The 13,279-nt window shown below is 38.5% G+C and overlaps 1 protein-coding gene across 1 annotated transcript; it reads left to right on the top strand.

Annotated features, from left to right (window-relative positions):
* Window positions 518–13,261, top strand: NAE1 (NEDD8 activating enzyme E1 subunit 1). The gene is made up of 20 exons (XM_021408362.1): window positions 518–646; window positions 1,828–1,931; window positions 2,024–2,084; window positions 3,018–3,048; window positions 3,665–3,736; window positions 4,053–4,132; window positions 4,530–4,639; window positions 4,944–5,053; window positions 5,567–5,629; window positions 5,885–5,948; window positions 7,007–7,098; window positions 7,698–7,757; window positions 7,849–7,982; window positions 8,949–9,024; window positions 9,382–9,421; window positions 10,159–10,245; window positions 11,253–11,345; window positions 11,752–11,866; window positions 11,937–11,986; window positions 12,997–13,261. The coding sequence occupies exons 1-20, from the start codon at window positions 591–593 to the stop codon at window positions 13,104–13,106; spliced, it is 1,608 nt and encodes a 535-aa protein (XP_021264037.1). The 5' UTR covers window positions 518–590; the 3' UTR covers window positions 13,107–13,261.

Below are 13,279 nucleotides of genomic sequence, written 5' to 3' on the forward strand. Positions count from 1 at the left end.
GAAGCACTATGCTGTATTAAAGTGTCATCTGCGAAGTATATAACTCTGCACTGTAATTGTGCTGCTGTATATTTTATGTCAGGGGGTAAATAACAAACCAAACGTAGTAAGGAGAAGCAGAGTAGAAGGGCAGTGTGACAGCCCTTGTGAGCTGACGGGAGCTGGAGCCAGGCCCCGCTGGGTCTTCTCAGAACTGACAGAAACATTGGATGACATGTTGGCAGATGTGACAGTTTTGCCCTTGTGGTAAGATCTATACTGATCTTGTATGGAAAGGTTTTTGTAAGAGAAGTACATAGAAGTCCACAGTACAGGAGATTTTGGGTTTTATTGTCCGCACACTAATTAGCAATAACTGTAACAGCGCACACTGTCTCGACAGGACTGCCCCGGGGCTGTGTGACTGTGGGTATCTGAGGGGCTACCGGCGCTGCACAGGCACCACAGCCTCGGACCCGAACCCGAGCCGCAGCACCCCGCCGCCCACACGGGGCCGAGGGAGGACAGCGGCGCGGGAAGGGCTCCTCAGGCCGCCCCGCCCCTCGGCCCCGCCGCGCCTGCGCAGTGCCGGCCGATGGGAGCGCGCGGCCATGGCGCAGCCGGGCAGAGCCAGCCTGAAGGAGCAGCGCTACGACCGGCAGCTGAGGTAGCGCGGCGGGGCCGCCGGGGCTCCGCGAGGTCGCCCTGCCCTCAGCCTGCCCGCAGCCTACCTGTGCGGGGGCCGCCTTCTGCGGTGCCTGGTCTTGTCTCTCGCCCCGGGTTGCGTTCACCGCTTCCATTGGCGGCCTCCCTACGGCCTTGGGGCGGAGGGCGCTGCGGCGGGACCGGTCGGCTGCTGGGAGGGGCTCGGGTCGGGCCGGGCCCGCCGTGCAGCTGGGAGTCCCCGTGCCGGCCGTGAGAAAGGGGACGCGGGAGCTGCGCGGAATGAGGGGTTGGGCCCGAGCGAGCAGCGGCCCCTGCCCGGAGTGTGGTTTGTTAGGGCTGGGCCTGATCTTCAGGTGCCTGCATAAACTTGAAATCGTTAGCCGGAGTCGTAATACGTTCCTGTGTCTCTTCAGTAGGTGTGCTTTCTGCTGCTGAGCAGTAAAATCGCAGCCCAGTGCGATCAGTGCGGCGTTCGTGAGAGCGAGTGCTGCTCGGCCGCAGCTTCAGCCCGGGCATTTGTGGCGCTCCGCGTCTGTTCATGCGTGTCCCCTCTGCTGGCTTTACGGTTCTGGGTCCCTCTTGTTTTTAATGTCTTAGCATTAAGCAGAATGAATAAAGCTTCCTTTAGTTGTTCTTTTTTATGTTAACTATATTGCGTATGGCCCAGGCAGGCCGCAAGGTGGGCTGCCCCTCCAGCCAGCAGCTTGGCGCGACGCTTCTCCAGCTGCTGTGCATCTCGCTGTCTTACACCATCTCAGACTATAAACATGTATCATTTATAACGAAACTTACGAAAAAAAGCATTCCGTTTTAATATTTCTTTCCAAGAGCAAATTTTGCCTGAGGAGTGTTTTGACCCATACTGATGGCTTTAAAAGATATGTTACAGTAGAAAACGTGTGTGCGTTTGTGTGACGTAGGGGGTAAGGATGGAGAAAATGAAATGCCAATAAAATGGACTTGTTCCTTGGAGACGTTCAAGTTTGCCACAGTGAGTTTTCAAAATGAAAGCTTGTTTCAGTTGGTGCTCGTTAACCTTTCTCAGCAGCAAATGGAAAGTAGAATGCCAGCCTTCACTTTTGATGGGTTTATTTTTTAAATTTGTTTATTAATTTCTTTATATTCACTTTACCATCAGAAATGAAGCACTTGTGGAACGTTTCTATTTTTATTCCAATGTAGATTGTGGGGCGACCATGGACAAGAAGCTTTGGAGTCTGCTCATGTTTGTGTGATAAACGCAACAGCCACAGGAACTGAAATACTCAAAAATTTGGTGCTACCTGGTAAGTAAATACCAGTTGTGTACTTGCCTAGCGATGTAGCTGGTGGGTTCACGTAATGTCTAGTTATTCATGCTTTTTTTTTCTCCACCAAGGTATTGGTTCGTTTACAATTGTGGATGGGAATCGGGTCTCCGGAGAAGATGTTGGAAATAAGTAGGTTTGTTACTGGCTTCGTAAGCAAGTGAGGAAGTAATGGGGTTTCATAGGTTCTTCCATCTCTTTAAGTTATACAGAATTATTCATACCACTATGCCTTGTGTGTTTTTCTCCAAGTCTTCTTTGGCTTTTGATGTTTGTGACAAATACAGCATACCTGATCAGCAATTTGATATTAACTGCTAAGCTTTCCTCCTTCGGTTGTTGTTTTCGCACCTTATAGGTCTATTTTCTTCATACATCAAGTTTATCAAGGCACCCGTCTACTCACTATAAAAATATTTGTAAATAACTTGTTAGCTGTCATTGAGATGTGAATAAAATTTGCTTGCATCTCAGCATGGTTCAAGTTATCTTCCTTAGTGGCTTAATAATTTTGGTGACGAAATGTATTTTCATTAGCTTGCTGTTGTGAAACTGTGGCTGATATTCCTTCATTTGCTTTCATAGCTTCAAGGGTATGCAGCTGCGGGATGGGATAAGGAATGTGGTAGATTGTTTCTATCAAAAATAATCTCTCTTTATTAATTCTAGATCACTTTCTCTTCCAGTTCAGGTAGATAGCTACAAATATCTGTCTTCCTAGGAGGTTATATGTGGGGTAAGAATATTCTGTTACATGAAGAAATGAGTACTAATGAGTCTTTAATGAGCCTAGTGAAAATGAATCTGCAGTATGATCCTGGCTTCTGGAGGGGTTTGGCTTGTCTTATTTTTCAGATTGGTGGCTGAGGCAGTGGAAGTTTTCCTTAAGAAACTGATCATGAGGAAAATAAAACAAAGGCAGGGAGGAGAGAAGCAGACTTCAATGGGAACTTATTTGTTTGTCAGAGTCAACGGCATATTTTGCACTAGAGAAGGTGGCTTTTAATGTTATTTTCCTTTGAAATAAAAATTCACATACTGTGTTTTTTCTTGTCTCCTTTTCAGTTTCTTTCTTCAAAAAAGCCACATTGGTCAGGTAAGGATGTAACTTTAATGTCTAAAAATGTCACTTTAAGTTTATTGAAAGAATGGACGTATTGAGTAAGTACTCAAGTGTAGTGTTAGGAGTAATTCCCCAAAACATGTGCATTAGGTTAAAAAATCTGTATTCTTTAATACAATTGCACATGGTTATTTTTAAGTTTTTCATAAGTGAGAAGATAAACTCATTTCTGGAAAGAGTGAATGAAGAAAATAACAAGACCTGATTGAGAATGTCTTTGGAAGTATAAGGTGGAAGAGAATTGTGATTGAAGGAGTAAATGCTCAGAGCAGAGGGTGAATGGGTGAGGGAGTCAAAACCAGAGAAACAGGAGAGTACAAAAAGGCCATAAGTAACTCTTAAAAAATGCTCCAGCAAACCTGGAAATTCATAAATAGCTTTGCGTTTGATTTGTCTTCAAAATATCACTAAAACTGGTCTCAAACAAGTGCTTGCCCTTATGGCAAGTCCATTTTTTCTCCAGATAAACAAAGCCTGGAATATTTTAGCTTATAAAGAAATCTCTTTACTATGTAGCATGTAGAGAACTAATGTACTATACAAATTGTATTTCAAGAAGCTAAACCTTGTTTTCATTGTTCCAAAACAGAGTCGTGCCCAGAGCGCTACTGAGCTTTTGCAAGAATTGAATAATGATGTTTCTGGAAACTTCGTGGAAGAGGTTTGTTTTTTTTATTTTTTTTTCCCAAAGTATTTGTGGATTTATTCTTTTCTTAAATGTTACAGTGTGATGACTGTGAAATAATAACTACGTGTTGTCTATGTAGTGTTGTAGTTTAAGTAGTTTCATGATGAGCTGCTTCTTCAAATGCCCTTTTATTATTTGCAAAAAGTAGATCCATGTATTTGAGCATTATTTTGTAATTTCATTATCACTTTGTAGTTTTTGCTTAATGTTTTACATTCAACGTTGAAAAGACTGTGTGTTATCAGAAATTTTTATCAAATTTTGTGACATATTTTTTTCTACTATTCAGAGTCCAGAAAAACTTCTAGACAATGACCCTTCCTTTTTTAATCGATTTAACTTAGTGGTTGCAACACAACTATCAGAAAGGTAAGGAATCATCTAAAGTTGTTAATATTTAATGCGTTCCCCTCCCACCTTGCTCGCTTACAAGAAAGCAATAGAAGTTATGTGCGTCTGGGTAGGAGACAGATCTTTTTTTCTTTCACAATTCATTGCCATTCTTTTTTTCTTAATCTTCAGAGCATTTGTGATGATGGAGTTAAATATAAGTAAAACTACAGATAAGCGTATTTCCAGCCTATGATAAATTAATGTATGAAATTACTTTCCATAAGGAAATGAGTTATGTGTGCTTAGAATCACGATGGTGGAATTATCATAGAAAACTTTTCTATGTATGTACCTTATGCAAGAGTTGACTTTGTAGTTAACTATTGTTGTTCGCTGGTGCATCTGAAAAAAAAAATTGTGTTTTTCCTTACAGTACAGTGCTACGTTTAGCTGAACTCCTCTGGAATTCTAACATTCCTCTGCTGATCTGTAGGACTTATGGACTGGTTGGTTACATGAGAGTCATTATCAAAGAACATCCAGGTTAGAGGATTGGGGGTTTTTGAGTTTGTTTTCCATATGTAAGGTCAAAAACTTGTGAGATATTCAGTATTTCCGAAGTTTCACATCGTTTGCAGTTCCTTACCAGGATACTGTGAAAAATTCATGGTAACTATGGACTGCAGCAGATAGGTTTCAATTTTACTATCCTCTGACGTTAATGTACGTAAAACACTTTGAGAATGAGGCAGCTAGCCAAGCAGGTGATGTACTGCATTTGATCTATAGGTTTGTGTTGAGGTTTGGGCACAAAGCAGTGAAATACATTGTGTAACTTCTTTGACAGTTGTTGAATCTCATCCTGACAATGCATTGGAAGATCTGAGGCTGGACAAGCCATTTCCAGAACTGACTGAACACATTCAGTCTTATGACTTGGATCATATGGACAAAAAGGTTGGTATGTGATTTACAATATGTCCCATAAGACATGCCAACACAGAACAGGAATTCTGTGAAAATGTCTCTGGGCAGACGACTTCTTATGGTGATGAGTCTTATTTGATCAGAGGTAACAGTGAATCAGTCACAAGGCACTGCTTTTGTCCTGTGGCCCAAATAATGTGGCCTGTATTTAAATCTGTAGTGAGGAGTAGGTCTTAGGAAATAAGGAATATTTATGGACAGTTTGTTATTAGACAGATTTTTCCCTCCAGAGCTTTGCAGTGTGGGTGTTTCTGCATAATAGAAGTTCCACTTAGCTCAGCCACACTTTCTTAAAGCAAAGGAATAATAATGTGTTTTACAGTGTTTAGGAAATGTTATTCCAGAATCAAAGTGTGGAACGTGGCGTGTTTTTTAAAGTAGTGGGAGGGATGTTAAAATTTATATTTAAAGTAAGATCTGAATCTGTCTCTTGTTTTTGTGTCTTCTAAACTTGACAGAAGTTTCTCTGCTGTTCAATTACAGGACCACAGCCACACTCCATGGATTGTGATCGTTGCCAAGTATCTAACGAAATGGTTCAACGAGGTATAATGCGAAACTGGATAAGTGATTAGCCTATCACTATAATTATTATTTATTACCACTTCTACAGAGTTGTCTTTTCTAAACTAGATTATTGTTTTGGCAGTATGTAACAAGATGGAGTAATAAAAATATTACTAATTACAATACAAATGAATGTATGTGAACTTGGTCAGACTCGTGGAATTTAGCAGTCTGAACACAATGAAGATATTAGTAGGTATCTTTAACACAAACTTCTTCTGTTTTTAAATTTAGAAAAGTGATCAGTTGCCTAAAAGTTACAAAGAAAAAGAAGCCTTCAGACAACTGATCCGGCAAGGTAATATATATCCTAGGAGTTGATTTCTCATAGTGGTAGAAATGTGTAAGTTCTCTCAAGGTTAACTTATGAAAGTCTGTTGGTGTATACAGTGTGATCTTTTTGCTACTTGTTTGCTTTATACAGATGAATCTTAAGACTGCCTCATTTGCTTACAAATACAGTTTAGCAGTGTTTCTTACTGTTCGCTGTTTAAGATCAAGAGTAAGTTTTGATTTGGGTGGGAGGGAGGCACTGAAAGTTGTGCTGAAAATGTTGATGATTAACATCGAAAAAGTGAGAAAGCAGAAAGTAAGTGGCTTTTGACATTGATCTTGGTACTGACTGGAAGTACTTGGTTTGATTGGCTGTCCAAATTGTGGTAAGCGTTGCAGTCCTAAATTACTAGTAGAGAGAGATTATGGGACTACTGAATATACTGCTGTCTGTGAACAGGCTTAATTTATACAGGAGTTCCAATTAAACATCTTTTGCAAATGATAAAATTAATGAGACGTTTTTGACATCTAGAAATACGTTGTCTTAAATGCTTGAGACGTGGTGTTTCCTCATCACTTAAACATGACCTACATGTAAGTTGCCGCTTAGAATGGTTCTGTCACCTTCATCCATAGTGTCTGACTGAGCAGTAATGGCTAACTTTGATTACATCAGTATTTTGCTGGACTCCTTTTCTTAATTGAAGTTGCTCTCTGGGTTCATAAACATTTATTAAGATAAAGAACAAAAAGAAAACCAGAAAAATAAGACGAGATCAGAAGGAGTGTTTTATTTCTTTTTAAGCAGCATCTACATTAATTTTGTGATTGTGAAACTTCATTATTTTTCTCACAGAAATAATTGTTATTCTTTTGATAAATAACTTCTATTTGACATCAGCACACTGTGTATGTGGTTAGTTCTGTCAGTATGTTTTGTTTGTTAATTTAGTTTTTGGCTAACAAGTTCTTATGCCTCAGATACATCCAAAACCAATCTGCTCTGTTGGTGAGACCGAAATGATGTTATCTGGGGCATTGTGATGTACGTGTGTGTGGTTTTTTTCTTTCTTCAATAAGGTATCTTAAAGAATGAAAATGGGACTCCAGAAGATGAGGAAAACTTTGAAGAAGCTATAAAAAATGTGAACACAGCATTAAATGTTACAAAGGTAAAATAAACGTACAATAAATTTGAAGTAGTATAAAATGCTTTACTTTTTCAGAACATTCACTTTTAGCACATAGGTTCCACTTGCATATGTAGGTAAAAGAGGATTAGTACAGTTGTAAAACTGGAATTATGTGCAATAAAATAGACCTGGACTAAGTGACACTGTGGCTTATGCAAACTCGTGATTTGCTTGTTCATGAAGGGAAGCTGCCTTCCTGATGATTTGAAAGAATAAGTCAACGACCAGAGCTCATTACTGTGTTCCTTTCAAACTCTTATAGAGTTAATCTGCAAAGAAGAATCCAAAAGGCAGGTTGCTATAATAATACAGAGTTAGCAGTCACTGGTGGGGATGATCTTTGATTTGAGTTGGTTGCTAGGGGACAGAAAGTGTTCCTTGAAGTTTGTGCTGTATCAAAGCTGCTGGCTACAGTATTGATTCTATAAAGAAAGGAGGGGTTGCAAAGGACTCCCGACCAAACAAATTCAGTACTTGACTCTGAGAACACTTAAGAGTTGGATCGCCTATGTAATAAGTGTTGAGGTAATTCAAGAGGTAAAATCGAGTAAATATAAACCCAAATTCATTTTTTATAGATTCCAAGGTGTATCGAAGAGATTTTTAATGATGATTGCTGCATAAATCTCACAGAGCAGGTAATGAATAATTAAAAGTTTGATACATAACTGTAGAAAAAACATCATAAATAATGCTTAAAATGTGCATAACTTTCTTGTGTGTTTGTAGTCCCCTTCCTTCTGGATCCTGGTTCGAGCTGTAAAGGAATTTGTGGCAAATGAGGGGCAAGGATGCTTACCTGTCAGGGGCACAATTCCTGATATGATAGCAGACTCCAGTAAATTTATTAAATTACAAAATGTGTAAGTATCCTTTGTTTTGTGATTGTTAAGTGGTCATCACTACTTTATTTCATTAGTTCAGACCTGTATTTAAGAAATGAAACAAAACAGCGAAAAAAAAGCAGTGCGTCAAAGCTGAGAAGGGGCTGAGAAAGCCCTGCAGAGACTTGGTCTATCTACTCCTGTCTGCTGCCTGGAACTAGGGCATAAGTCTTTTCATGTGTCCTAGTTTCCTTAAGTTAAGTATTAACTGACTACCCTTCTTGGTTCCAGATGGTAGCGAAGACCTTCCCACTGATAAGAGATCCCATCACCCAGCTACTGCAGTCCAGAACCTTTACTTAAAATCATTGATTAAACACACTTGATAATTTTTTTTTCCTTGAAAAAATTGTAAGCCTGGTTACAGAAATACTGATTTCCTAAATACTTAATTCTAATTAATCCACTTTGAAATAAATGCTTAGTAGAGGACAAAGACTTGTGAATGAACACTAATTGAAAATGCTAAGCAGTATTAGCATGGATCAGGATTTTAGGAAGGCTATCTTTGAATATGTTTGTCCTCAACATAAACTTAATTATTCCTGTATGTGCTGCATATTATGCAAATTATTGGGCCCAAAATACTTGACAGTGTTACTGTATTTTCAGAAATTAATGAAATAGTAAGAGCCCAACGAAGGACACACAACTGCTCTTCTAAAACTTAATATAATATTCTTACTCCAGCTGTTTGTAATACTGTTTTTAACACTGAGTTTCTGGAATGGTTATGCGTGTACCTTGTAAATCAGCAGCTTAGCTCTGACAAGCAGTTGTACAGGGAGGTAATAGGTGCCTGCACGGTCTTGAGGTAGCTCACTTGCATTTGTGGTGCCTTGTGTCTTGTCTTTATAACATAAAATAAAAATAAATGATCTTCACTGTGAAGCCTAAGCTGATAGTTTTATGCTGTAATTATTAAGACTATTTTATTATTGACAGATATCGTGAAAAAGCAAAGAAGGATATTGCTGCTGTGGGTAATCATGCTGCTAAATTGTTACAGTCCCTAGGCAAGGTAATTACAAATATATGACATTTCTAACAGGACAGAAATACTTCTTTTTTTTTTTTCTGTTGTTCTGTACAGGACTAAGCCAAAAGAGACAGATAAGAAAGAGCTTAATAATCTAACTCTCTTGAAAATACCCAAGTAACTTCTAATGATGTTTATTATCTGTGGTCTTTTATTTATCACTTTTGGTCTAGTCATATAGAATAAAAACAAAATGCACAGATGGCTGTATTGTTTGTTAAGTGAAGAACTTATTTTACAAGATCGAATAGCTGTTTCACAATTAATGTACTAATGTCTCTGAAAACATAATCTGTTTGGCCATTGTATGTACTGGAAGTAGTATATTCTCTGTTCCAGGCGCCTGAATCAATTTCGGAGAGAGAATTGAAATTACTTTGTGAGTATGCTTGGATTCTGTTGCAGTGATTATGAAAATAGTGAAACATTCAAAAATGTTTGGATTTTCAGAGCTCGCACTCTGAAATTTGTAAGCTTGTAGTCTGTAAAGGTAAAACAGGGATGTAAGGAGGAGTACTGTCTATGGCAATTCAGGTTATCTGTTCTGAATATATGTGTATGTGTGACCACACGTCAACCTGGATCATCTTGCAACTGGAAGATTTTCTGGAGGCATGCCACCAAGAGCATGCTGCATTGGTTGATCAAATGTGGTTTTTTGAGTTTTGGGTAGTAGCTGCACATCGGGTTGGTTTGTTGCAGTAATACTGGAGGAGAACCTTTTACTGCTTATAGCTGTACTGTTGGAATATTAATTGAGAGTGTGTTAGAGGAAAATAGAAAACCCATGTTTGTTTTCAGCATGGAAGAGGATAACATGAACCTGATGGCTGTGGTGGGTAAATTACTGTAAAGAAGATGCACACACTGTGGGCTGTTACATTAACACAGCAGTTATGTTTAGAATCCAGAACCAAACAAGCAAAAACTAGGTCTCTGTATGCCTGTGAATTGTATGTGTAAATGTTGGCTTATACTTAGTAGTTTAAGCTACCAGAAGAAACAGAGAAGTAGCAATACAAAGATTAGTTTTACTGTTTGATTTCAACAAATCAGATATGGATTCATAGATTCAGTAATTGATGACGCATTCAATAAGTAATGCTCTTCCTTTAGGCAGCAACTCGGCTTTTCTTCGTGTAGTAAGATGTAGATCTCTGTCTGAAGAATATGGTTTAAACACTTTTAACAAGGATGAAATTAGTAAGTACTACTTTTTGACACATGCTTCACTTGCTTTTTCAACTTGAATGGTTTTGTGGTCAAAGTAAATTATGTGTTAGGCATACTATTTCATTATGCAGTTTTATAATTTGGCATCTGCTGGAATTGTTTTGTCAACTCCAAAATGTTTATTTAATTCTGATTTTTGAAAGTTCAAAGATGACCTTACAAATCATTGTAGGTTTATTTTTTTATTTCAAGTTTTATTTTTGATAGCACATACGAAACACTGCTTTTCTTTAAAATTCTCTTTTCTGTGTGTCTGTTATTTCTGACTGAGTTGGAATGGTGCTTTTGCCTGACCGAAGATTTAACAATAATTGTCTCGACTTTTTGCTGTTTAGGTTTTCAATATACAAATAAATTAAATAGAAAACTAGTTACTTTATAACAATTCATTGTATATTTTTCAACCTGCATAAATAAAAAAAAAAATCTGGAAATATTTTAAATCAGAATTTGTTTAGATGGAGGCCATTCAAATCTTCTAAGGGTTTTGGATAAAGAGTTACACACATGTATGAACTAAATGTATACATAAGCTTTGCAACATTCCTGATTTTTTGGTAAAAGCTCCTTGAATTAGCTGATAGTATCTAATGCAATTTAAGAAGTAGTTTTTGCTTAGAAAGATTACTAAACTGTGTGTTTAAAAGACCTGTTTTATTATTAGTCATTATAATTTGTGAAGCATGCATTGCAAAGCCTGGAACTACAGCTTATGAATATCCCGATTAACGTAGCAGCTGACAGAGTTAAAACATGAATGTCTTCGCTGAACAGAGTTTATAACAAATACATACAGTATGATTTTGTCAGGTATCTGCCTGTTGACCCATCTATATTCTCAGTGGCAAGTTCTTTTGTTAAGATTTCTGCTTACAACAGAAAATATATCTAAGGGAAAGACTTGATTTCAAGTAGTTAAAACCCTGCCTTCTGTCTTACAATCTGTACTAGCTAACCACCTCTCTCACTGTTTTCAGTTTCTAACATGGATAACCCGGACAGTGAAGTAGTGTTGTACTTGATGCTACGGGCTGTTGATAGATTTTATAAGCAGCATGGTAGATATCCAGGTATGTTAATACAGCCTATGTTAGCATAAGAAATATTAAAATCCAGTAGTTAATACAGTACTAGTTAAAAACTCCTTATAAAACGTTTCTTGCATTTTTGTTTTCATATTAATACAGCTTTAGCAATGCAAAAATTATATTGAGGTTATTTTGGGGGAAACCTAAGGAGTTTATCTAAATTGATACCACTGAAGTGGGTTTATGGATTAATTCAGCTACACAGCAATTAGTTATTATCATGAGGAGCACCAATAAAATGATTTAATATTAGTCTACTATTATTAATCTAATATTAGTTGGCTTCTTTTATTTTTCTGAAAAATTTCTAGTTAAGCTGTGTTTTAGCTGCATTAATTTTGCATATAGCATTATAGTTCTGTGATGGAATGGTCAATTTATTTTCCAGGTGTCTACAACTATCAGGTAGAAGATGATATTGGAAAACTGAAGTCATGCCTTACTAGTTTCTTACAAGAGCATGGGTTGTCTGTAGTGGTGAAAGATGACTATGTTCATGAGTTGTAAGTATAATACCATAAGAGTCGCTTTGTAAAACTGAGCTGAAATACTAACTGTTACTTTGCTGTCCAGTTGTCGCTACGGAGCTGCTGAGCCACATGCTATCGCTGCCTTCATGGGAGGTAAGAATGCTGTCCTGTTTCTGAGGTCCATAATTAACAGAGCAACCTGCAGTTGTACCTGCTTGCCTCAGAATCTATTAAAGCTGTGGTATTGTCAGAGCTAAGACTCTTACCATGGACTGTAGTCAAAGGTAACAAAGTCCTTCTCCTTTGCCTTTGTTCTCCAGTTGTGACCGATGCTGGCAAGGATTTAGAGTAAACCAGAAACAATCTGGGTGGATTGATTTTAGTGGATTAATAAGAAGGGATTTTTTTTAATTGACTGAAAAAGGCTTTTTTTTTTTAAAGGGATTACTTAAAATTATTTTAAAATATGATATTTGTAGTAATACCAAATGTATTGCATCCTTCTTTTAAAAGGAAAATGTGTATGGTGTTAATTCTGTGTTAAGTATTGGTTAACTATAGACAGCCGTTACCATTCACCTCAATTCAATCTACAGGTATTATTAAAACAAAATGTTTTAAGTTAACTCATACATCACTTCTGGGTGATCTTCTGTGTTTGATGTAATGCAGTGCCAGAGGTGGTTACATCTTAAATGCAGTGTAGGTCTCAGAACTTCTGATTAAGCAGGAGTGGATGGTATGTGCAGTGCTTTGGGGAAGTATGTAAAGGTAGTTATTTTCTGAAGAAATCACAAAACACTTTCTTTGTCCTACGGTGGAGCATAAAGTTGACAGCGAAGTGACCCTTTATTTTACAGTTTTACTGTTTAATTGACAGACTTGAGTGGAACTTTTAAAACTGAGCTTTCCAATGTCAGTCCTTTGGAGATCGCAACTTGTGTGTGCTTGTGTGTGCGCACGCATTGTAACTGTGTAGATATGTGCCTAGAGAAACGTGTGCACAGCAGGGTGCACGTCGTGCGGTAGCTGAGGCTGTCGGTAAGAGCTTTCGGAGCCTCTGGCAGCGGGGAGGAGCTGGAGCCGGCGTACAGAATGAAACTTTCGTGCCTTTGTGGGGCTTCAAGTGACCTTGTAACTACATGACTTTTTTTATTTTATAGGAGCTGCTGCACAGGAGATCATTAAGGTCATCACGGGACAGTTTGTGATTTTTAACAACACCTATATTTACAGTGGAATGTCACAGACGTCAGCCACTTTCCAGCTGTAGGATGATGACATCCCTTCGTTCCGCCGAGCGGTGCTGCAGCGCTCCGTACATAGCGCTGGTGCGGGGCGGGTCGTCGGGCAGTATCCGCGCGCTGAACTCCTTGGTTGTCGTGTTTTTTTTCTCCTGAGGACGAATAAAATGATCCCAAATCCTGACTGGAGCCGCGCTGCGGG

Source organism: Numida meleagris, chromosome 10, assembly GCF_002078875.1.
Source record: "Numida meleagris isolate 19003 breed g44 Domestic line chromosome 10, NumMel1.0, whole genome shotgun sequence".
Classification (NCBI taxonomy): Eukaryota; Metazoa; Chordata; class Aves; order Galliformes; family Numididae; genus Numida; species Numida meleagris.

Excerpts from the sequence above, each read along its gene's own strand:
- NAE1 (XM_021408362.1), top strand. The coding sequence starts at position 591 with ATGGCGCAGCCGGGCAGAGCCAGCCTGAAGGAGCAGCGCTACGACCGG. Across the intron at positions 4,133-4,529 it reads GCAACACAACTATCAGAAAG|TACAGTGCTACGTTTAGCTG; the intron begins GTAAGGAATCAT and ends TTTTCCTTACAG. Across the intron at positions 5,949-7,006 it reads CAGACAACTGATCCGGCAAG|GTATCTTAAAGAATGAAAAT; the intron begins GTAATATATATC and ends TTCTTCAATAAG.